The sequence below is a fragment of the Mustela lutreola genome, chromosome 13 (genome assembly GCF_030435805.1).
Source record: "Mustela lutreola isolate mMusLut2 chromosome 13, mMusLut2.pri, whole genome shotgun sequence".
Classification (NCBI taxonomy): Eukaryota; Metazoa; Chordata; class Mammalia; order Carnivora; family Mustelidae; genus Mustela; species Mustela lutreola.
In genome coordinates, this window is record NC_081302.1 from 76,207,216 (window position 1) to 76,233,286 (window position 26,071).

At 38.8% G+C, this 26,071-nt stretch overlaps 1 protein-coding gene across 2 annotated transcripts in view; it reads left to right on the top strand.

Moving 5' to 3' along the window:
* FLT3 (fms related receptor tyrosine kinase 3) overlaps window positions 1–26,071 on the top strand; it is a 75,340-nt gene that overhangs the window by 13,261 nt on the left and 36,008 nt on the right. Inside the window, exons 2-8 of one of the 2 annotated variants that reach the window (XM_059144302.1) lie at window positions 9,219–9,340; window positions 15,169–15,371; window positions 18,109–18,224; window positions 22,703–22,832; window positions 24,751–24,878; window positions 25,208–25,347; window positions 25,441–25,594. In XM_059144302.1, the coding sequence (XP_059000285.1) occupies window positions 9,219–9,340; window positions 15,169–15,371; window positions 18,109–18,224; window positions 22,703–22,832; window positions 24,751–24,878; window positions 25,208–25,347; window positions 25,441–25,594 (993 nt within the window). The remainder of the gene's footprint in view (window positions 1–9,218; window positions 9,341–15,168; window positions 15,372–18,108; window positions 18,225–22,702; window positions 22,833–24,750; window positions 24,879–25,207; window positions 25,348–25,440; window positions 25,595–26,071) is intronic. The other variant, XM_059144303.1, reaches the window with a different exon arrangement.

The following is a 26,071-nucleotide window of genomic DNA, read 5'->3' on the forward strand; positions in this document are numbered from 1 at the left end:
TCTCTGCCTACTTGTGATCTCTGTCTGTCAAATAAATAAATAAAACCTTCAAAAAAAAAAAAAAAGAAAGAAAGAAAATGAAAGAGACCTACAATACCCAAAACAACTTGGAAAAGAACAAAATTGGAAAACTTATCATCTTGATTTCAAGGCTTATTATAAAGCAATAATCTATACAATGTGGAATCAGATCCAGATAGACAAATAGATCAATGGAAAAGTATAAGGACTTCAGAAATTAGAATATGCAGTCATCAAAATCATTTTTGATGAAGGTATAGAGGTAATTCAGTGGAGAAATCAAAATCTTTCAATGAATGGTACTATAACAATTGAATATTCCCATGTAAATATAATTATATGAAAAGTTTTGATCCATAGTCATACCATTTAAAAAGTCTACACAAAATGGATCATAGACCTAAATATGAGACTAAAATGTACATTTAAAACCTGAAACTATGAAACTAGGAGAAAACCTTTACAACCTTACATAGAGCAAAGATTTTTTGGATACAAAACCAAAAGCATGGTCCATAATAGAAGAAATGATAAATTGAACATCTTTAAGATGAAGAATTTCAAGTCTACAAAAGACAAGCCACAGATTGGCAGAAAATATTTGTCAATTACATATTCTATAAGGACTTGTATCCAGAATATATTTTTTAAAAAGAAGTTTCAAAACTTGAAGATGGCCATATAAAAGATTCCTGAACTCACTTTCTCCCATGGATTCACCAAATCTACAGCTACACATCGAACAATTTCTCTGAAAGGAATCCAGAAACTAGCTGAGTGACTCTCACACATCACACAAAATGAGGAAAGAACCCACACTAAAATGGGTGGAAAAGGCAGAGACACATGTCAATCTCACGAGAACCCAATACCCAACACAGCAATATATAAACCAGAAGGAACTCATAACTCTCAGCTTCTCCCTAACGAATGAAGGGTTTGGACCCAACATCTAGCATTCCTATCATTAAGACTTATGAGGGACAGACTCCCAAAACACATGGCTCTGAAAACCTATGGGGGGCTTGCATCTATGAGACCAGCCAGATTGGAGCAAACAAAGAAACAGTTCTTTGGGCCTGGGAGGACTCTCTGTGGTCATACCCCTAGGGCTCAGTGCAGAAGCAACAACCCAAATGCATATCTCTTAAAGAGATGTGTTTGCAGCCTGAGGTCTAGGCTTCCAGTTTAACATACATTTAGGAACTGACTGTGATCCTGCCCAAAACTGGGGAGGCAAGCACCATCTCCACTTTTTCCTCTGTTAGTATCTTCCTGAAAGGAACATGTGCACATGTTTGGAGCCCTGGATTTTGTGGGTGCGGCCCAGAGGACTCACCCCTTAACTGCCTGGCGCTGGTTCAGCAGAGCTTGTATTGAAGGATCCCCCAAGACTGTAGCAAACAAAGAAACAGTTCTTAAGTGGCTATCCCCCAGGGCTCCGTGCAAAGGGAGCAGACAGAAACTTCCAGCTCCTGTCTTTTCCTGAAAGAGGTCGATTTGCATACTTGAAAAACTGCTGCCTGAGAGTCTGGCTTCCAATCACTCTTCATCTAGGTGCTGATTGAGATCCTCCCCCTTTGAGGCACTCACAGGTCATGGCATACCTTTACTATTAAGAGCCAGGAAAGGGGCCCCTGGGTGGCTCAGTGGGTTAAAGCCTCTGCCTTCAGTTCAGATCATGATCCCAGGGTCCTGGGATCAAACACTGCATTGCATCAGGCTCTCTGCTCAGCGGGGAGCCTGCTTCCCCCTCTCTCTCTTCCTGCTTCTCTGCCTACTCTCTGTCTATCTCTATCTCTGTCTGTCAAATAAATAAATAAAATCTTAAAAAAAAAAAATCCAGTAAGAACAAAAAAGGTGGCTTGGACAATTACAAAGGTTTGAGAGGCAACCAAGGTCTTAGCCTGGACTGAATGACAAGGTTTATCTCCTACATGAGATCATTCTGTGAATATTGGAAGAGGCAGCTGTTTTCTCCAGTGCATAGAAACCAACACAGAGAGTAAAGAAAAGTTAAGAGGAATATGTTCCAAACAAAAGAATGAGATAAAACTGCAGAAACAAACCTTGGTGATTCACAAAGATAAATTTTTTACCTATTAAGAATTTAAATTAATGGTCATAGTGACTTCACAGAAATACAAAAGATCATAAGACTACTTACTATGAAGACTTATATGCCAACAAATTGGACAGTCTAGCAAAATGGATAAACTTATAAAAAAAAATACAACCTACCATAGACTGAATCATGAAGAAACAGAAAATTTGAATAGAATTACTAGGAAGGAGATTGAATCAGGACTGAAAAACCTACCAACAAAGAAAATCCAGGACCAGATAGCTTCAGTGGTGAATTCTACCAAATATTTAAGGAAAATTGAGTATCAATCTTTCTCAAATTCTTCCCTTCCCCCCAAAAAAGAACACAAGAAAACACTTACAAACTCATTTTATGAGGCCAGCATAACCCTAATACCCAAACCAGGCAAAGACACATATATGAAAATTACAGATCGGTATCCCTGATGAAAATAGATACAAAAATTCTTAACAAAATATTGGCAATCCAAATTCAACAATACATCAAAAAGATCATATGCCATATCTAGTGGGATTTATTCCAGTGATGCTTGGATGGTTCAACATCTGAGTATCAAACAATGTGATATACTACATTAACAAAATGAAGGGGAAAACTATATGATCATCTCAATAGATGCAGAAGAAGCTTTTTTAAAAAAATTTAACATCCATTCATGATAAAAACTTTCACAAAGTGGGTTTAGACAGAATATACCTCAATGTAATAAAGGTCATATGTGACAGGCCTATAGCTAATATGCTCAGTGATTAAAAGCTAAAATCCTTTCTCCTATCATTGGGATGAAGACTTGGATGCCTACTCTTCCCACTTTTGTTCAACATAGTACTGAAAGTTCTTGGCAGAGCCATTAGGCAAGACAAGGAGATAAAAGGCATCCAAATCAGAAAGGAAAACGTAAAACTAATTCTGTAGCAAGTGGCATGTTATTATATACATAAAACCCTGAAGACTCCAACGAAAAAGTGTTAGAACTAATTAAGAAACTCTATTTCTTAATAGATATAGGATATAAAATCAATATATAAAATTCAGTTCTTGGTTCTATACACTCACAACAAACTATCAGGAAAAAAGTTAAGAAAGAAATTCCATTTACAATTGCATCATAAAGAATAAAATATCTAGAAATAAATATAACTAAAGAAGTAAAAGATCTGTACCCTGAAAAGTATAGATATTAATCAAAGAAATTAACTAAAACAAATAAATGCAAAGACTTTCCATGCTCATGGATTAGAAAAATTAATATTGTTAAAAAGTCCATACTATTTGAAGCCATCTACAGATTCAGTGCAATCTCTATGAAAATTCCAATGGCATTTTTCACAGAAATAGAAAATCCTAAAATTTATGTAGAACTACAAAAGACCCTAAATAACTAAAGCACTCTTGAGAAAGAACAAGGTGAAAGTCATCACACTTTCTGATTTCAAACACTATTACTCAGCAATAGTATTCAAAATAGTACAGTATTGGCATAAAAGTAGACACATAGATCAATGGAACAGAACAGAGAACCCAGAAATAAACTCATACACATATGGTTAATTTATGACAAAGGAGCCAAATGTATACAACCAGGAAGGATAATCTTTTCAGTAAAAGATATTGGGAAAACTAGACAGCCACATGCTAAATAATGAAACTGGACTACTACTTTATACCATATACAAAAAATCTCAAAATGGATTAAAGACTTGAACATATAACCTAAAATCATAAATCTCATAGAAGAAAACATAGGGTGGTAATCTTGACATCAGTCTTAGCAAATTTAGATTTTTCAGATTTCACACTAAAAGCAAAGGCAACAAGAGCAAGAATAAATGAATGGGACTACATCAAACTAAAACTTCTGCTTAGCAAAAGAAACCATCAACAATATGAGAAGGTAACCTATGGAATGGAAGAAAACATTTATAAATTATGTTTCTGATAAGAGAGTAATATCCAAAATATGAAAAGAACTCATGCAACTCAATAGCAACCAAAAAAAAAAAAAAAAAAAAAAAAGAAAGAAAAAGAAATTTGGTTAGAAAATGCACAGAAAAAATGAATAGACACTTTTCCAGAGAGGGCAGCATCACTAATCATTAAGGAAATGAAAATTGAAACCACAATGAAATATTTTCTAACACCTGTTAGAATGGCTGTCATTAAAAAGACAGAAGATGGCAAGTGTTGGTGAGGATGTGGACAAAAGAGAAGCTTTGTGCACTATTGGAAGGAATGTAAAGTGGTATAGCTACTATGGAAAACAGTACGTAAGTTACCCAAAATAATAAAAATAGAACTACTATGTGATCCAATAATTCTACTTCAGGGTACGTATCTGAAGGAAGCAAAATCACTATCTGAAAGAAATATCTGCACCCCTGTGTTCATTGTAGTGCTTTTCATAGTAGCCAAGATTTGGAAACAACTTCAGAGTCCATTGATGGATAGAGGGTAAAGAAAATGTGAGGTACGTGGATAGATAGATCTACTATATGTACTGTTTTCCATGGTAACTGTACCATTTTACATTCCCTCCAATAGTGCACAAGGCTTCTCTTTTGTCCACATCCTCACCAACACTTGTCATCTTCTGTCCTTTTAATGACAACCATTCTAACAGGTGTTAGATAATATTTCATTGTGGCTTCAATTTTCATTTCTCTAATGATTAGTGATACTGCCCTCCTTGGAGAAGTGTCTGTTGCACATTTTCCAACCAGATTTCTTTTTCTTTTCTTTTTTAGATATTGAGATAAGTATACATCTATCTCTCTATCTATCAATCATCTAATCTATCTATCTATGAATACTATTCCACCATAAAAAAAGAAAGGAAGAAATCCTGCTATTTCTTATAACATGAATGGACCTTGAGGGCACTATGCTCAGTGAAGTTAGTCAGAGAGAGTAAGACAAATACTGCATGATCTCACCTTTATGTAGAATCTAAAACAAACTCACAGAGAGAAGGGATTGGTAGTTGCCATAGGCATGGGTAGGGAGTAGGAGAAATGATTGAAGGTCATTAAAAGGTACAAATCTTCAATTATAACATAAATAAATTCTAGGGATGTAATGTAAAGCATGGTGACTGTAGTTACCAATACTCTGTTATGTATTTAAAAGTTGCTAGGAGGGGTGCTAGGAGTCCTGGGATCGAGTCCTGCATTGGGCTCCCAGCTCCATGGGGAGTCTGCTTCTCCCTCTGACCTCCCCTCTCACGCTTTCTCACTCTGTCTCTCTCTCTCTCTCAAATTAATAAATAAAATCTTTTTTAAAAAAAAAAGGATTTTGTATTAAAAACAAAAAGTTGCTAGGAGAGTAGATCTTAAAATTTCTCAGCACAAGAAAAAAATTATTCCTATGTGAGATGATGGATGTTAACTAAACTTACTATGGTATTCATGTTGTAGTGTATACATATTTCAAATCATTGTGTTGTATACCTTAATCTTATACAATGGTACATGCTGACAATAACATAATAAAACTGGGAGAAAATACTGTCAAAACTCGATAATAAGAAAATAAGCACCCCAATTTTAAAAGATTTGATGAGGGCAATTATGTAAACAGACACACTGCCAAAGAATATATAGCAAGTCATAGAAACATCCAAAAGGATGCTCAACATCATTAGGAAAATAGATCTTAAAAGCACAATGATTTATTATATACTTAGCACAATGGCTAAAATTAAAAATTCTCATCATACCAGGTGTTGGTTGAGGATGTGATTTCCACAACTGGAATGACATACATGACAATGCCATACAATGACAATAAGAATATAAAATGATAACAACCTCTTTGGAGAGCAGCTTGGCACTTAGAAAGAGACATCGACACCTCCCCATGACATGAGTATTCCAATCCTTGGTATTTAGTCAAGAAACATAAAAGCATATGTCCAAACTAAGACTTCTATACAAATATTCATAGCAGCTTTATTTGTAAGAGGCCAAGAGTGGAAACAATCCAAATTCTATCCACAGGTAAATGAATTAAAATATTGTGTTATATCTGTATAAAAGACTACTATTTGTGAGTTAAAAGGAGTGAACTATTGATACATACTACAGTAGGGATGAATCTAAAAATAAAACAGAACAAAAGAAGCCCGACAAAAAAAGAAATTTCATACTATGTGATTCCATTTATATGAAATTTCTGGAAAATTCAAGCTCATCTATGGTGACAGAAAGGAAATCAGAAGTTGCATGGCATGCGCTTGTGGGGTGAGTAAGATGGAGGGATTATCAAGGGGCATGTGGAAACTTTTCGGGCTGAATAAGGTTACTATCTTGATTATGATGATGGTTTTATAGACTGATTTGTATTTATGTCAAAACTTATCAAGTTATATACTTTATGTTTAGCTTACTGTATATTAATTATGCTGAATAAAACTATTTGAAAAAAACGAGTAGGGAGAAAAAAGAACACTAGGAAATAAGACAGGGAAGTTTCCTAAATTCTCTGATCTGCGCCCCCCCACCCCCATCCCCCATCCTTGCAATTGTGCTTATTTGATTTTTTTTTTTTTCTTTTAAAAGACTAGGGGCTGGGGCACCTGACTGGCTCAGATGAAAGACCATGCAACCCCCCCACCTTTTTAAAGTTTTATTTATTTAGAGGCATCTGGGTGGCTCACTCGTTAACTGTCTGCCTTTGGCTCAGGTTGCCTTCCCAGGGTCCTGGGATCAAGCCCCATATCAGGCTCCCTGCTCTGCAGGAAGCCTGCTTCTCCCTCTCCTACTCCCCCTGTTTGTGTTCCCTCTCTCACTGTCTCTCTTTCTGTTCAAATAAATAAATAAAACCTTTAAAAGTGTATTTATTTATTTGAGAGAGAGAGAGAGAGCACGAGCATGCGAGTCAGGGGAAGGCAGAGAGAGAGAAAGAGAGACTCTCAAGAAGACTCCCAGGAACATACAGCTCTTTGATCTCAGGGTCATGAGTTTGAGCCCCATGTTGAGTGTAGAGATTGCTTAAAATAAAAAAGAAAGGAAAACAAAAGACTAGGGGCTATATTAGGAGAACTAAAAAACACATAATGACTAAATGCTGATAAGATTGTAGTCAAACAATTACATTCTCACCTTACTTGTGTTTATATAAATTGGTATAGCACCTTTGGAAAACCAAATGGCAATGCATATCAAGAACTATTTAAGTATATCCTTTATGTATTTTTATATCTTTTAATCCACTAGTTCCACTTCCAGAAATGTATATAAAGAAATAATATTTTAAAAGTGAAATGCTTAGAATAAAAAAGAAACAGTAAAAATCTTAGTGAAGTATTTTATTTTATTTCATTTTTCCCAAAGATTTATTTAAGAGAGAGAGAGTGCATGTGCATATGAGCAGGGGAAGGAGTAGGTGGAGAGAGGGAGGGAGAGAATCTGAAGCAGACTACTACTAAGCTCAGAGCTTGATGCAGGGCTCAATCTCACAATCCTGAGATCAGGATCTGAGCTGAAATCAGCAGTTCGATGCTTAACCGACTTAGCTACCTAGGTGTCCCTTGGTGAAGTATTTTAAATGGCAGAGGGCAAAAAAAACAAAACCGCAGAATGTATAACAGCAAGAGAATGATTAGGTCATTTTTGTTAGTGCCACCGAAGAAAAGCAAATCAATTGCATCTAGTATCATAAGAAATGCTTATGATATATTATTTTCAAAATCAGAATACAAAATGATTTCTACTCTATTAATGCAATTAGTTAAAAACGATGTCTATGGATGGGAAAGGTTCTAGGGAAATGAAAATGGTTTATTTGTCAGGATGTCATGATTTAGGGTGAATTTCCTTTTACAGTTCTACTTGTATTGGTATAATATGACTTCTTTAATAAAGAATAAAATAATAAAGATAGATGAAAACAAACCAGTGAATGTATCTTAATATGCAGTTCTCATAGCTACAATACTGAGATTTTAATCAGATGACATGGTACAAAGATGGTTGAACACATTCATTTACCTTCCACCAAGAATCCACTCAAATGACAAAAATTTATTAAAGACATAAACTTACAAGGACACTGGAGAGGCAGAAAATAAAATTTAGAGAGATTTAAAACACATGAAGAAAGTGGAATCAAAAGATGCAGGATGAAAAAGCTGAAAAGCAACCTGATTTCCATTGTAGGACCCCCCCTGCCCAAAAAAGTATAAATTGCCAGCAGCAACTCCCACAACCTAGGTAGCCAACATGAGTGAGAACTCTTCTTTGGGAGATCTGATTAGCCCATGGAAAAAAACTAAAGATAACCGCACAGAGAGAATGGGGCAGCAGGTCAAACCATGCCCACAGAGCTTACAATGACCACTTTGGACTTCATTCTTATATATGAGCATACTGTCAAAGATCATCAGTCATTTTGGAAAAACATCCAAATGATAGGAGAACAGAAAGTGAAGGAGAGAGAGAGAATCAAAGAAATAATTCAAGAAAACTTTTGCTGAGGGCGCCTGGGTGGCTCAGTGGGTTAAGCCGCTGCCTTCGGCTCAGGTCATGATCCCAGGGTCCTGGGATCGAGTCCCGCATCAGGCTCTCTGCTCAGCAGGGGTCCTGCTTCCCTTCCTCTCTCTCTCTGCCTGCCTCTCCATCTACTTGTGATTTCTCTCTGTCAAATAAATAAATAAAATCTTTAAAAAAAAAAAAGAAAGAAAGAAAACTTTTGCTGAGAGGTGAGTTTCTGGATTGAAAAAGCCAACTGAGTGTCTAGCACAATGGATGAAAACAGACTCTCTATAAGGTACATAATTCTAAAAATTTAAGTGCACAAAGAAAAGATTTCACAAACATCCATGAAGAAGGAAAAATTGTTTGTGTGCCAATAATCATTCCTCATTCCTCAATATTTCAAAATGCTCAGTAGCACACTGGAAAGGACTGCTCTAAGTACCTCTGTTCCTGATTTATAATAAGACTTGCCTTTTATGAAATCATATGTCCTACATACTTTCCTGTTGGCCTCCTTTGCCTGATTACATTTTGTTTTGTTCTGTTGTGAAATGAATGTGTATTTTCTTTTAAAGGTGTGCATGTATCAACATTGTTGTCTTTATTTTGTTTTACAGTTGTTTTTTCAGCAATGATATTTGAGACTATTACAAATCAAGATCTGCCTGTGATCAAGTGTGTTTTAATCAATCATAAGAACAATGATTCATCACTGGGGATATCATCATCGTATCCCATGGTAAAGTAATATTAAAATTCTAACATTAGTTATTTTCTCCAGAGGCCATACTTCGTAAGCTATTGAGGTTTAGCACAGCTATATGGGTTTTTCCTTTTGTGTGTTTAAATATATTATGTACTTATATGCACTCCATTCTATCTAGAGTCATGTTCTTTCCTGGCCTGGATTCAGGAAAGACACAGATACTCAGCATGAATAAGTAAAAGGAATTACCCTTTCTCCTTAAAGAGAATTTAGGCTTCTACCTTAAACCCAAGTCCCTAATTTCCGAGTGCCTCCTGGATCTAGATATAACAGATTTTTCATTTGCTCATTAAAACCCACCTATATTTCATTTCTATTTCCCCGAACCTGCACCTATTCTTATATTAAATGATTTCTGTTTATGGGCCTGTCTAGTTTCTGGGCTGGAGAGGTCAGCATTATTTTAGACTACTTCCTCCCCTGCACCTTCACATTCAGTCAGTTACCAAGTCTTGTCAATTCCCTTTCTTTGATAATTCTCATATAATCACCTCATATTCTCTGGTCTCATAGCCACTTCCCTCGTTAACTCCTCTGTAATCACAATAATATCGTAAGTGGCTTCTTCCTTCTCCAGTTCATTCTGATAGGGCTCCCAGACGATTCTGAAGCATGGCCACATCCTTTACAGCCGGCCTTAGAACCGTCAGTGGCTTCCCATTAAACTGACATGCAAATTGCTCCGTCATCTGACTCTGGCTCCTTCAGGTTACAGATTTGTTTTCCATCACCCTTCTCCTTCATGCAATTCCTCTAATAGCTTAGATATTTACTCAAAGGAAGGAAGCTTAGATAATAGAGAACTGAAAATATTAGAAACACGTAACAAAAAGTGAACATGAAGTGCAGCCAATTCCATGAACATTTCAAGCTAAGGATTCATACCAATATAAAGTCATTCTGTTTTCTTCTACATAAATAGAATACATAAACACATAACATATACTACATGATGCCCTGGACTTCACTCCCTACCCCCTAAGATCAGAGATAGTAAAAATATTCTCAAATTTAAAATATAGTGTTAAATAGGTTTCCATAACATTCTACATGCATGGAAAACTCCTGATTTAACTCGTGATTTTTTTTATGCCAGAAGCATGGCTGGTTTTACTTTTTTTAAAACAGGTATTGGCATCATAGCATATTGCTTATTAATAATTAATATTTTTGCATATAGTATTTCAGTATGCTCAGAAAAATGTTGATATTATTGGCTATGCTGTTTTAAACTTTTGGTGTCTTTTCAACTTAAGAAAATAGCTGCACATGTTGAAGTGTTTTCTTAGAAAACACAATCTGTAAAAGAAGCTAATAATTGGTCTTGGCTCCTAGGATTAAGTCCTGCATTTCTTTTTCATGTTGTAGAAGTTATGTTCTTATGCAATATTTAAGATTGTTTTAAGACCTAGTCTCTCAAACAACATTAAACAGATAATCCTACAAATCCTAGATGATGCAAAGATGAGCAGTCTACATAATGTGCTTTCACCTTCCTGAAGTTGAAGCTGCTCCTTTTGGGCATTTTCCCACTTTAGTGGGGAAGTGTATTGTTAGGGGGACAGTGGTCTTTTAAAAATTGGTTTTGATTTCTTCCACAGTTCACGTTGCTCAGATAAGACATCTTTCTGAGACTCTTACAGTTCAGGAGTGTTTTGAATAACCAAGCATTCTAGTAGACGAAACTTGACAATATAACTCTATTAAATAAGCAATTACATCCTTAGCTGTGTTACCGATAAAACCTGGAACCAAAATAAGATGATTTTACTGTTCCCACAATCCACTTAATTGTTGTTTAAAACCTGAATGTTTTCACCATTTTTAATTTTTGTTTGAAGATGAATGTAATATATGCTGAGTTTCTCCACTGTAAAGTTACTGTTTTCTTTGTAAATAGCAGGTATTTGGGGGCATTTGCCAATATCCTATTTCTCCTCCAGTTTTCACCTGCTGGTTTTAGCACCCGTTGGTGGATCTTGCCTACAACAGTTATAACTGTGATGTTTGCCTAATGATAATTTTCTTTTTCCCTTATTCCCTCTACATTTCTAAATTGGAATTGCATAAGGAAGGGTTCTCTCTTCTCTCCATTTTATTTATTTATATCATATGGACTCAGAGATATTTATTTTATTCTATGATTTATAACCCAAGACTATCAGTTTTATTTTGTTACTCAGATTTGTACAGCTTTGGCCATTGGGAGCTACTTCAGGCTGTCTTCTATGTCCCTTCAACCTGTGCCCGTGTTTTCTCAAACACTGCCTTATTTTCTAGTAACTACAATATAGTTCAGGCCCATCTTGCATTTTTCCTGCCTTAGCCCTAAAATTAGCCACTTCTCAAAACAAAACAAAACAAAAACAACACTGGGTTTTTTGGAGAATAGTATTTAGAAACCATGGTCTGAGAGCTGGGTGTGCTCATTTCTATTGGGATGCCTCTGGGCCCTCTAGGAAATGTATATATGTATGTATGTATGTATACAATCTCCCCCACCACCACACACGACACTTTGTCTCTCTATCATCTCTACATCTACCTACTTACCTATCTCTAGATCACCATAAATTCATGCTGATAGCTATGATGTCAATTCAGCATCAACGGTTTTATTGTACTTTTTCCTCTTTCCCTATTTGTTTTTCTCTCTGTGATAGAAACAAGGTTCTCATTATCTATAATAAATGACTTACATAAACCTGGTATATATATAAACCTGGTATATATATAAACAAATTTCAGAATTGCTAACCCACATTACAGTGAGAAACAGATTCACAAACTAGAATAGAGTCTTTGTGCATAATTCTTTTTGTCTTTAACCATACAGTATCCAGTGTAGTATTTTTCTATTATTTATGTTAGTTCTTTTCTTTCCCACCCCCTTTACCATGGTTACATTATGAATCTGTAATATAATTAAAATTTTTTTTACTGTTCCATTTTGAGTCCCCCCCAAATCCTGGTTGTTTTAATTGTTTATTTTTTTGAGTATGTGAAACTTGTTTATGGTCCTAAAGCCAAAGGTGTATAAAAAGATATACTCAAAGAAGTATTACTCCCTCTTCATACCTATAACCAAGTTTCCATTCTTTTCCCACCTACTTCTTGTTTATAGTCAATCCCTTTAGCTTTTTTTTTTTTTTTCTTTTTTAGAGAGAGTGTGTGCCGGGCAGAGAGGGAGGGATAGAGGAAGAGAGAGAATCCCAAGCAGGCTCCATGCCCACTGTGGAACATGACAAAGGGCTTAATTCCATAACCCTGAGTTCCCAACCTGAACCAAAATCAAGAGTTGGTCACTTAACTGACTGAGCTACTCAAGTGCTCCCACTTCAGATTTTTTTGTCTTAGTCCTAGATTTCTTATGCCCAAAATAAGCAGATACATGTGTATTTTCTTAATCTCCTTCTTTCTTACATGAGGTGTAGTATATGTGAAAGTAGCTATTTTTTCACTTTTTTTCACTTAACAGTATATCCAGATCACTCCAAATCAGTTCATTGAAATTGTCCTCATACTTCTTTATAGCTGCACAGTACTCCATTATGTGGAGGTACCATTGTTTATTCAACCACTCTTCTGTGTATGAGCATTTAGTTGGTTTCTAGTATTTTGCAATTACTTGTTTGTAGGTATAGGTTTATACATATATCCTCAAGTGGGGGTTGTTGGCTGAAAAGATGGGTGCACATGTAATTTCATTAGCTATTGCCAAACATTCCTCCAGAGGGGTCACACTGGCTTATATTCCTCCAGAAATGTATGAGAATAGCTGTTTCTTCACAACCTTACCAACACCGTGTGTTATAATACTGAAAAATTTTTGACAGATTGATAGATGAGAAGTAATACCTCAGTGTTGTTTTAATTTGCGTCTTCTCATGATAACTGAGTTTGAACATTTTATTCTTATGTTCAAAGGTTATTCTTGATATCTTCCTATTCAGTTCTTTTTCCCTTTTTTCTACTGTGTTTTGGTCATGTGTCCCTCATTGGTAACAAGCTCTTCATATATTAGGGGTATATTAGGGATATTATATTTATAATATATGTTGCAAATATTTTCTTCTAGTATGGCAGATTTTTTTTTACCTGGTTTTGATTTGTCTTTACTTTATTCTGTGCCTCTCCTTTAAGATCCGGCTCAATTTCTGGACTTCATGAAGCCTCCCCACTACAACCCTCCCAGCTTAGTAGTTACTTCTTCCTCCTCTGAAGTTCCAGGACACTTAAATTTGCCTTTCAAAATAACTGGTATCTTTTTAGAGGGTACATCATATTTCACCTGGTGTTTTAATTATTCCTTCTTACTAGACTTGAAACACTTTAAGGACAAAATCAATGTCTTTTCTTCCAACTCCCATAGTGCCCAGTACATGGTCTAGCACTTAACAGATACAGAGTAAATGAACTTATCATTTACTTGCTGAATAAATGGATAAGTAAAACCAGAAGTATGGCTTATGATCAGTAGCAGAAGACCTACCCTGCTCTTCACCTGAAGAAGCTTGTGTGTGCGTATTTGTGGGTATGCACACGTGCACACATGTGCGCACGCGCATGTGTAGGCATGCTACATTGTGTTTGAGGGTAGGAGATGAAGGGTCCAGAGACAGAAGTTGCTACTACACCCTCTTTCAATGTGTCTCAATTACTTAAAGTAGGGAAGAAGTGTGGTGGTGGTGAAGAGCCTGTGGGGGTATCTGCCCAGAAAATATTTTGTTTTTTAAATTTCCTCTAACACAATTACCAATTTACTATTACTGTGTAGATTCTTATCTACATACCAGTAATCACAAAAGCAGTCTTATGCATTTTATGACTATTGTTTGTATATTAGTTCGTTAGAGCTGCTGTACCAGAGTATCACAGACTGGGTGACTTAAACAACAAATTTATTATCTCACAGTTCTGGAAGCTAAAAGTCTAAAATCTACATGTCATCAGGGTTGGTTCTTTCTGAAGGCTGTGAGGGAGGCATCTGTTCCAGTCCTCCGTCCTTGACTCCTAGAGGTTCGTCTTCTATTCACATGGCACTTTTCCTAGCATGTGTCTTCTTCAGATTTCCTCTTCTTATGAGAACCCAACACAACAGCCTCATTTTGACTTGATTACCTGTGGAAAGGCCTTATATCTAAATAAGGTCACATTCTGAGGTAGTGGGGGTTAGGATTCAACACATGAATTTCAAGGGGACACAGTTCAACACATAACCATATGTAAAACATATTAGAAATGCAGCCTAAACTCAATTATCTTTTTTTTTTTTTAAGATTTGACAGAGTGAGCAAGCACAAACAAGGGGAACAGCAGGCAGAAGGAGAAGCAGGCTCAAGCCCAGCAGGGAGCCTGATGTGGGGCTTGATCCCAGGACCCTGGGATTATGACCTTGAGCTGAAGGCAGACACTTACCCAACTGAGCATCCAGGCACCCCTCCCTCTATATATTTTTTTGAATATTTTATTTATTTATTTGACACAGAGAGAGAGTACAAGCAGGGGCAGAGGCAGAGAGAGAAGCAGATTCTGCTGAGTAGGGACCCCGACATGGGGCTCAGTCCCAGGACCCTAAGATCATGAGCTGAGCCAAAGGCAGGTGGGTGCTTAACCAACTGAGCCACCCTGGTGCTCCTATCTCTTCTTTTGAGAATTGTAAATAATAGGATTTTCAGTTAGTAATACATTCTCCAGCGCAGTGGGCAGTACATCAACGTGAATCTATTTGATAAAGGTCCCAGCTAAGAAGAGGATGTAAAAACATGCATGAATAGTGAATTCACCTTGTTTCCACACAGGCATCAGAAACCCCAGAAGACCTCGGGTGCGCCTTGAAGTCTGAGAGCACAGAGGCCGTGTATGGAGCAGCCACTGTGGAAGTGGACATGTTGGCGTCCATCACGCTGCAAGTACTGGTCAACACCCCGGGGAACATTTCCTGTCTCTGGGTCTTTAAACACAGCTCCCTGAATTGCCAGCCACACTTTGATTTACAAAACAGGTGAGTGGGGGGTGTGGGGGGTGGGAGCACCCACAAGGATTTTGGGAGGAAAACTTCCTTACCGTAGAATGTAGTTCGCCTGGAGTTTCTTTTCAAATATTTATCTATATCCATCATAACTGTTATCTCCAGTGAAATAATGAACTAAAAATATAGTTAGGGCATGAATACATGGCTTTATGTGTTTATCCAACCTATAGGATGTCTAACACAGAAAATGAACTCTAGTGTAAATTACAAACTTGAGTTAGTACCAATATTGGTTCACCAGTGGTAACAAATATACCACACCAATGTAAGATGTTAACAATAGGGAAAACTCTGTGTGTGTGTGTGTGTGTGTGTGTGTGTGTGTGTGTGTTGGGGGAACATATGTGGGATCTCTCTGTACTTTCCACCTGGTTTTTCTGTAAATCTAAAATTACTCTAAAAAATAAAGCCTATGTACCTAAAAAATTGCATATAGATATAGTTAGGGCCTAAGAAGGCAGTGAGCAGCTGGAAAAATGTAAAACAAAAAGGGAAAGAATATTTGGGATTTTTATGGTCTCTTGTTTTTTTTTAATTGGATCTTGTCTTAAAGATAAAAAGTTAGAAAATGTTCATTACATTCTACTTCAAGTAGCCAGAAGCTTCTTTCTGGGAAATACTAGGGGAAAGAACATTTGGTTTTAATCTATTTTGTTTCACAGTATGATGAGCAGAATTGCCAGTGATATCCACAAAGTATTTTAATAGGAAACTGATCTGGGTATGATGGAACATGGGTCTCATGATCCAGAAAAATATCTTAGCCAAGAATTGTGATGGAATGGCCAAGTCTGTGTTTGACTCTGTTCTGATTGTGCCCCTCTCACTCCTTAACGCCCCCCCCCACACCCGCTGTCTGGGTCCCCCTTGCTGAGACCAGATGGGGGCAGTAACAAAGAGACAAAAGTCATTCAAATGCCCCTTGGTAATTCTAAGGCTACTTTTCTCTCCAGTTGTTAGGGTGTTCTGGTGCCCCATGGTGTAGAGGAGTCTCTGTCTTTCCAGAAACCATGCAGTAAGTGGGACCCAAATGGCCTACAGTGGGTATCCTGTCCGACTGAGGTATGGGGGAACATTTCTGTGACTGACTTGTACCAGATTATTTGCATTTGTTCCCTTAACGTCAAATAAACTCGTAAGTAATTTTTAGGAAAGTGGCTATAATTCTAAAGTTTGCTTCTAAATCTTGGAACACATCCATTTTCCTTTCCTCTTTTGAGACTATATTACTCACTTCTGTTTTTTGGTTATTTGTACCTTGGGGTTAAACCAAAGCACTCTTCTATTAAAAATTTTGGCTTAAAGAAATGTTCTGGTAATCCTATTAAAATTTTATACCACAACATTTCCCACTGGATTGAGACCAAAAAGCAAATGCAGGCAGGGTTCTTGTCATTCCATTAGATTTTGCCTTTTTTGATTTAGGACCAATGGTCCCATTTGTCAGTCCCCATCACCGGTCTTGACTAATAGGTATTAACTTGACTGATCGGTATTACCTAATCTTGTGGATTAGTTAATACCAAAACTATTTAGCAATTTGTCCACGATAGAGACTTACTGTGGAAATCTAGCTCTGGGCTCATGGCTAGAAAGCTTGAATACCTAGGCTGTGATCACTGTCTTCCAGTTGCCTATGATATGCATTAAATGTTCACAAATGGTACCAGGACAATGAGTGGTTCAGAGAAAGCAAGCACAGGACCGGAGTATTGTAGGCACCAATCAAATATGTCTCCTGCTAACCTACGAATAGTATTCTGGAACCAAGCAGCTTGGAGCTCTAGAGCAGGGCAGGGCATCTCTGCAGAAATGTGCATTTGGATTGCCTGGAGACCTTGTTCAAATGCAGATCCTGATTCAATGGGTCCAATGGGTCTGGGCAGGTCCTGAGAGTCTGACTCTCAGTGGATGGTGGGCTGAGACTAAAACTGCTAGAGAAATCCTACACTCTTGAGTAGTAAGCATCTAAAGGTCAGAAAGCATAAATTTACACCCAACATCACTCAACAAACTATTAGAGAATATCGTAAGCTTTAATGAAAATAGATATCACTGAACACATTGAAGTTTCTTGGAAGAGATTGCTCCTAGACAAATGTATTGGTATCGAGCCCCTAAGAAGTTCAAAGAGCGAAAACCGAGCCATCTTTCTCCTTACATATATGTGATTTTTCTCCTTCACATAGGATAATGGCTTGTGTTAGATTTTGCTTGAATTCTTTCATCTACAGAGAGAGTCACGCAGAAGAGAATGTTCCTTAGCTCTGGGTATCTTGCTCGTACAGTCATCTGGGTCTGCAAGTGGGGAAGTGAGGCTGGTGGTCAGGTAACAGAACATGACTGTGAGGTGCTTGTCACTGAGGGGAATGGTCTGCTCTTGCTGGCAGGAGTGAACCCCCAAGCCTGTGCATTTTGTCCCTCTGAGAGGCCTGAGAAGCATGGGGTGAAGGTGCTGGAATGGAGGTCCCTCATTCTGAGGGGAGGGCCTGAATGAAGTCCAAGTCAAACTAACCAGCCTCCGGCAGAGTGAGAAGCTGCCAGCCTCCGGTGCCACAGTCAGAGATGGAACGTGGGGGCCCCCTGTGCTGCCCGCTGACTCAGGGTGAAATTTTATGTTTTAGTTTCACACATTTTCCAAAATAACCAGTTCTCTTTCTTGTTTTTTTTTTGTTGTTGTTGTTGTTTTGTTTTGTTTTTTCATCAGAGGAGTTGTTTCCATGGTCATTTTGAAAATGACAGAAACCCAAGCTGGAGAATACCTACTTTTCATCCAGACCGAAGCTACCAATTACACAATATTGTTTACAGTGAGTATAAGAAGTAAGTGCACCTCGCTACTGGGTATTCACAGTATTCCAAAGGAGTGGTTTAGCCCTTGAGCTTCCTGCCAGCTGCTGGAGACACAATATTCAGGTTTCCCTCAATATGTGGTTGAATAGTTGAATTCACTTCAACCATCGGGCATGACCTGTGGACTCTCAGAACATTCTCTGTTCAGCCCCCTTTTTTCAGTGACATGACTGACAGGGAAGAAATGGAAAATAATTTTGATCTTGACCATGGAGTTAGAAGTCCTGGGTTCTTACTCTGGATCTGTTCCTACCACCTTTGGAAGGTCACTTAATTTCCCTGAACCTCAAATTGCCTATCTGTAGAACGGGGATAAAAATACATACCTCACAGGATTGAAAGATTCCCACACCATCCCGTACAGCTCTCTGAGATTTCGGAAGATGTCCGTGTCCGCTCTAACAAGGTAGTCACCGGCCATACATTGCTCTTGAACATTTGACATGTGGCCACTGTGGCTGAGGACCAGGTGTGACTTTCATTCATGTTAAGATGTTACAAACTGGACTTAAATAACCACATAGAGCTTATGGATCCTTGATTTGTACAAATGCTAGATCATTCCGCAAATCGCCAGGAACAATCCAAATGTTGTTATCTGTGGAGGCAACTGTGCAGTTGGCAGAATCACCCCGCGTGTGTGCTTTCCGGCTTCTTGTTTCCTCCCAGTTCTGTGCAGGCCTAGGAATTGCACCCCCTCAGCTCCTAGACACCGAACACTTCACCTCACATGACATGCAGGGACTAGAGGTAGGTGCCTTCACATACATCCTACTGCCTTTAGGGACTAAGGCAGCACTCCCAAATCTCTGGGTTTATGCCATTTTATATTATATACTTATTTTTTAGGTTTTATTTATTTGATACAGAGAGAGAGAGAGCACAGGCAGTGGGAGCAGCAAGCAGAGGGAGAGGGAGCAGCAGACTTCCCACTGAGCAGGGAGCCTGATGCGGGGCTCCATCCCAGGACCTGGGATAGTGACCTGAGCAGAAGGCAGACACTTAACCGACTGAGCCATCCAGGCACCCCTAGGCCATTTTTTAAAAAATATTTTATTTATTTATTTGACAGACAGAGATCACATGTTGGCAGAGAGGCAGGCAGAGAGAGAGAGGAGGGGGAAGAAGGCTCCCTGCTGAGCAGAGAGCCCCAAGCGAGGCTCGATCCCAGGATCCTGGGATCACAACCTGAGTGGAAGGCAGAGGCTTTAACCCACTGAGCCACCCAGGCACCCCCCACCCCAAGCCATTTTAAATTAGGTTACCTGGCCACACCTGAGGATGAGGCTTCCTATTCCTTGTAAGTGACTTGAAGGCACAAAGCCAGGGTCTAGTCCACGGAGGTGCCGTGCTGATAACCATGGATAGTATTCTGTATGTACCATCTGTGCTGAGGGGGATGCCGCTGGCACCATCTCATTGCCTCACAGCCATTCCCCCTTCATGCAGCTTGGAAAACAGACACACTGGACACCACTGGAAGCCAGGTTTACGCAGTCTACACCACACTGTACTGGGGCTTGTGGTCCTAGCTGCTAACACAAAGAGCACCTGTGGCCATTTAGATCCCTAGAAGTGTCACCTTAATTGGGGCCAGGGGTGGTGTGGTAGGTTTCTAAAATCGGCCTGTAAGGCAAGAAATTAGGTAGAGTCAAAACTTGTCAGAAGTTCTGAAAAGCCCTTCAGTTTACTCTGATATGTATAGGACCAGAGGCCTGAAAGCCCAAAAATCAAAAGAGAGCTTTTGTTTCTCTTTGATTTTGGTCTTATTCCCTGTCCCCTCCTCAGTCCCTGATCCCATTCTGTGGAACAACGGGTCTCTGTGGTTCAGTTCAATTCGGAAGGGAATCAACGATTCTTTGCTTGTTGTCTTTCTTTTTTTGCCAAATGTTTAGAGTTGAATTTGTGTCAGATAAGTGGTGTCTGCTGTTGTCTTTATTATATGTAGGGTATCTTCTTTGCATTTCAGATTTATAGTGTAAAAATATGACAACTATTCAGGTAAATTGTAACATGCTTTCAGCATTCTGGGTGAGGCTAAAAAAAAATCGGGCGGAAGAGACTTGGCAACATCCAATGTGAAAAAGAGGAAAGGGTTTACTAGCAAACCACAAGTTTAGCAGTAACCAGCAGTTAAGGCCTGGTTACCTAAAAAAAAAAAAAAAAAAAAAAAAAAGGAAAGCTGAACCTTGGCAGCATTCATGAGAATGGAATGTTGGAATGTCTAGGTTCAGGAAATGAATGGATGATTATTCTTCTCAGACGAATATTGACAAAACAGAGCAACCAGATAGTGAAGAACTTGGTTAAATTCAAACAGCTGAAGGATTTAACAATGTTTAGCACAGAGAAGAAAATATTTTGAAGGGAGGAGACTGATGGCAGTGTAATGTAATGTACTCTTCTGGCATATGAGTCAGGGAACCCTGGCCTAACTAGTTATACCATGGATGAGGGCGGGGCACCTGGGTGGCTCAGTTGGTTGGGTAACTGACTTTTGGTTTCAGCTTGGGTCATGATCTCAGGGTCACAGGATCAGGCCTATGTGGGGCCTGATCAATGGTCAGAAATTGCAAGAAAGAATAAAAACCATCACATAATGAAAAAAGATATGTGCAATTCATGTAATCAATAAAGGATTAAAAATTGTAATAGGTAAATAGCTTCTATCAATCAGTAAGAAAAAAACAGTAGAAAAATGAACAAAAGACGAGTAGACGTTTCACTTTCAGAACACGAAAACTAAATGGCCAATAAATATATTAACATAATAACTGAGAAAAACAAATTAAGACCACACTGAGAGGGGTGCCTGAGGGGCTCAGTCTGTCATGCGTCTGCCTTCGGCTCAGGTCACGATCTCAGCATCCAGGGATCAAGTTCTGCATCAGGCTCCTTGCTCAGCAGAGAACCTGCTTCTTCCTCTCCCTCTGCTTCTCCCCCTGCTTGTGCCTGTGCTCGCTCTCTCTGAGAAATAAATAAGTAAAATCTTAAAAAAAAAAAAAAAAAGACCACACTGAGATACCATTTTATAGCCACTAGATTGTTGAAAATTAAGAAGTCTTGGTCAGTATACAGAGAAAAAGGAAATTTCATGTCCTGCTATGTTAGTTAAATTAGTACCACCATTTTGGAAAGCAGACTATCGTTATATGTAGAGCGGAACATGCTCATATCATATAAACCAGCAGTTTTCCTCCTAGGTATATTATTAAAGAAACTTACACACCTGCCTCGGTACAGTACAGAATGTTCATAGTACCACTGTTGGCAAATACAACAGACTGATAAAAGCTAAATGTCCATTGCAAGAAAATGAAATAATAAATGGTAATATATTCACTGAAGGAATACTGTATAGCTGTAAAAAAAAATGAATGTGATATAGCTACATGAAAACCATAAGGCAAAACCACCAACATAAGGCTGGATGAGAAAATGAAGTTATGGAAACCTACATATTGAGGGATACCACGTTTTGAAGATCAGAAACAAACAAAGCAAACCAATAGATTGTTGGGGGACACACATCTATGTGGTGGAAATATTTTTAAAAGCGCAGGAATGATAAACACAAGATTCAGGATAAAGATTACCTAGGATTGAGATGGCGGGGAACATAAAATAGATTTGAAGATATTTATTAATATTCCAGTTATTAAGTCAGATACGGGTCTGTGGGCATTTGTGTTTATTATTATGCTTTGAAATGTACACTTCATATATTCTTTTGTGTGCATATATATAATATTTGTAAACAGAATATAAGATCAGAAATTAGAATTTAGAACAGGGAAACTTTCTTTTAAAGGAAAAGGTCTGTTGATAAATGGAATGATCCACCCAGGGAGGTAGTGAACTCCTGTGGCTAGAGGGGTCCACCCAGAAGTGGAAAGTTTGTACATTAAGCATTGTGGGAGCCAAAGATGGGGGTGGGGGGAGAGGGGAGGTATGATGGTCCAAAAAGAACGGGAAGCTAAAACCGAACCTCTCAGTTCTCTTCCAATCCTCTCTCCTACTGTATTTCTGTGTTTTTTATCAGCATAGTTCTGCCTAGTTCTAGATAAAATAAATCATGGGAAGAAAACTGAGGCTTAATTATATGAGCTTTAAGCTGTTATTTCTCGTTTTCTTGCTCCTATGCAAATCACTATTTGTATTTTTACATGACCTCACTCCACTTAACTTCAGTTGTCTGTAGGTTTATGAAATATCCCAAAAAATTAGCTAAGAGGACAGATGCTGAAGTAGACATTTCAGCCAGAGTTGAATTTAATGTATTGGAATGGAGGAGATATATTATTGTACATATTTGGAGGGGAGCAGATGAGGCTGCTATGGTATAAAATATTTAACCTTCCTTAATAATGCAGAATTCTTTTTCTGAGGGGGTTGCTAAGACAATTAGTTTTGAAATATTAAAATGTTACTCATTTATGATACTCTAGACACACTGCTTTATACATTAAGGAGACCTTACTTTAGAAAAATGGAAAATCAGGATGCCCTGGTCTGCATATCTGAGAGCATTCCAGAACCGACCGTGGAATGGGTGTTCTGCAATGCACAGAGTGAAAGGTATGACATTTATAGAGGTAATTGCTATTTTTGCTTTATTTTTTGGTCTTTTTCTGATATAGCTGACATCACACTGTGTGTACCAATTGGCTTATCAGAAGAATGGGAATGGGATAGTACTTGCCTTACGCTACAGTGATGAAATGAATCAATACATGTGAGCTCATTGCAAGGCTGGCGCCTGCAGATAGTCCCATATGTGTGTTTTCTTTTGTTTTTCATAGGTGCCATAGCTATGCTCTCACAAAGCGAGAATTCATGCAGTTTGAGCTAATAAAAATTTACTAAGCAATTTTGGTGAAAAATGGTACTAAGCAGGAGAAAAAGTAAAAAAAAAAAAAAAGATTACCAAATGGTAGGAATGTGATCACAAATTTTAGAGGACAAAGAGATTACCTGTAGATACATATATAACATAAGCATAGCGGTGGGGGGGGGAGATAGACAGTCTGCACCCCAAAATAATAATAGTTGTTATCTCAGGGTAGTAGAAATATGGGCAAGTAAAATTCTTTGGGCTTTTTTGTATTTTCAAGAATTTCTACAGTGAACTCAATTACTGTTGTCTTATAAGAAGAAAAAAAATATCATTAAGGAATAATATGTCAACAAAGAAAAGAATACATTTAGCTAAAGTGGTAAGGGGGAGAAACGTAATCACCCACAGGCTCCAAAAGCAACTCCTGCTTTTGGAAAGGCAGTGGTTAGGGTAACTCCCTGGGAGGAATCCAAGTCTGTCTTATGCTAAGAAAAGGGCATGAGGGGTATGGGATAGGGATGAGGAGGTAAGGGTTAGGGTGGGAAGACAGTGGGGGTGGGGATGATGGGATGGCGTGCGGTCTGGGGGTGGGCTGAGGGGTGACAGTGAGGGCACCAGGGTGGGGGCATGGTGGGGGTGGTGAGGGGGTGGAGGGTGTGGGAGGGCATGGTAATGGGGATGAGGAGGTGAGGGTGGGGGGCTGAGGAGGGATAAGGGTCTGAGGAAGGGTGGGGATGTGGACGGTGGTGATGAGGGCATGAAGAGGGGGTGAAGGGGTGGGGGTGAGGGGTACCGTGTCAGGTCCTGAGACCCACTGAATTCCCTCCTGCGTCTTACCATGCCTCTTCCCTGTGAGCTCTGCGGATGGGTGACTTCTGCAACATTCTTCTCTTCTCCCTCATAGTCCTCTGTAGGGCTTCAAAGAAAAGATACCCGCCTTGTTGTGCTGTATTGAAACCTAATGGTGCTTTTCCTTTTCTCTTGTCTTTTTTTCCCTCTTTCTTCTTTCTCCACTCATTCTCTCTTTCTCTCTCAACAACAAAAAAAGAAGGCACCAAACCCCCCAAAATTTAAGCTTACATAAAAATGTATGTAATCTGGCGTTCCTGGCTGACTCAGTTGGGAAAGTATGGGACTCTTGATCTCCTGTGGTGAATTTGAGCCCTATATTGAGGGTAGAGCTCGCTAAAAAAAGGAAAAAAGTATGTAATTCTGTTTAGTGTTATTCCTTTTTTTTTTTTTTTTTTTTTTTTTTAGTGTTATTCTAATTGGTTGAGATAATGGATAACTACCTAGAAACCTTAGATTTGGGTTTACCTCTCAACACATTTCTTTCTCTCTCTCAATCTCTCTCTCTCTTTTTTTTTTTTTTAAGATTTTATTTGTTTGACAGACAGAGATCACAAGTAGGCAGAAAGAGGTGGAGAAGCAGGCTCCCTACTGAGCAGAGAGCCCTATGTGGGACTCGATCCCAGGATCCTGGGATCATGACCCAAGCCGAAGACAGAATCTTTAACCCACTGAGCCACCCAGGTGCCCTGATGCATTTCATTCTCTTAAACAGGCTCTAGAACCTTTCACTTTGTTTTTCTCCCTCACTTTCATTTGTAACTTTAAAAAAACATGTTTGGTCAGACAGCTCTTTTTTTCTACTTGCAGCTGTAAAGGGGAGAGTGCAGCTGTTGTTACAAAGGAGGAAAGCGTGCTTTATGAGCTGTTTGGAACAGACATAAGGTGCTGTGCAAGAAACGAGCTGGGCAGGGAGTGTACCAAGCTATTCACAATAGGTAGGAACCATGAGACGGGGCTCTTCTCTTTTCAGTGACTGTTCCTTAGGAAAAACCCGACACTGAACAGTGATTGCTTAGGTCATCATTCACTTTTAGAGCTGCCATAGTTCTCTATGCCACTTAGAATATTTTGGATTATGCATCTACCAATTTCTTTACGAGGGTAGACAGTTTCTAAAGGATTCTTCTATCCAAGCAGTGGGTACCATTTGAGATGATGGTAAAAATCTTTGGTCACTGGAACGCTCGGGATGTATTCTATAATGGGGAGGTGGGGGTGGAAAAATCACCTTGTTTTCTCACTCGGGATGTTTTCGTCCTTTCAGATCTAAATCAAACGCCTCAGACCACACCGCCACAGTTATTTCTTAAAGTAGGGGAACCCTTATGGATAAGGTGCAAAGCTGTTCACGTAAACCATGGATTCGGACTCAGCTGGGAGCTAGAAAATAAAGCGCTGGGGGAGGTAAGATGACAAGTTTGCATTCTGAAACTGCAGATGGCTACAAAGTACGGGTTGAAGTCATTAAATTCAAACTCTTGTTTTATTAAAATCCAGGGCAGCTCCTTTGAGATGAGTACCTATTCCACAAACAGAACTATGATACGGATTCTGTTTGCTTTTGTATCATCAGTGGGAAGAAATGACACCGGCTATTACACTTGTTCCTCTTCAGAACATCCCAGTAAATCCGCTCTGGTTACCATCCTAGGTAATGCGGGCTGCTCTTTCTCGGTCTTTCTCCATCCTTTCAGTTGCTTTAGTGTGGAACGTGAGGTACGGACTGCAAATTCTGTTGGGACACAGTAGCATCAAAAAGCTGAGCACGAAACTGAAATAGAATCGGTTTGTAATTAGAAGCTGCCTGCCCCTTTCCTTTTCCACTTAAACCGTGCTCACTTGAATGCCACTGTCTTTGTACTGTCATTGTAACGTGACCATCTGTTTGTGGATGTTTGTCTACCAACAGACTAAATTCCAGAAGGACGGAAATAATCCCTTCTATACCCCTGTGGTCCCAGAACTTGGCAGAGAGCCTGACGCAAAATTGGCACCTGATAAATACTTGTTCTGAAAACTGCAGGTGACAGGCAGGGACAGAGAGAAGGGACAAGCGCTTAGATGCACGGAAACTGGGTGGGCTGTGCAGGATTTGAAAATAACCACGCTTCAATAATCTCAGATCAGG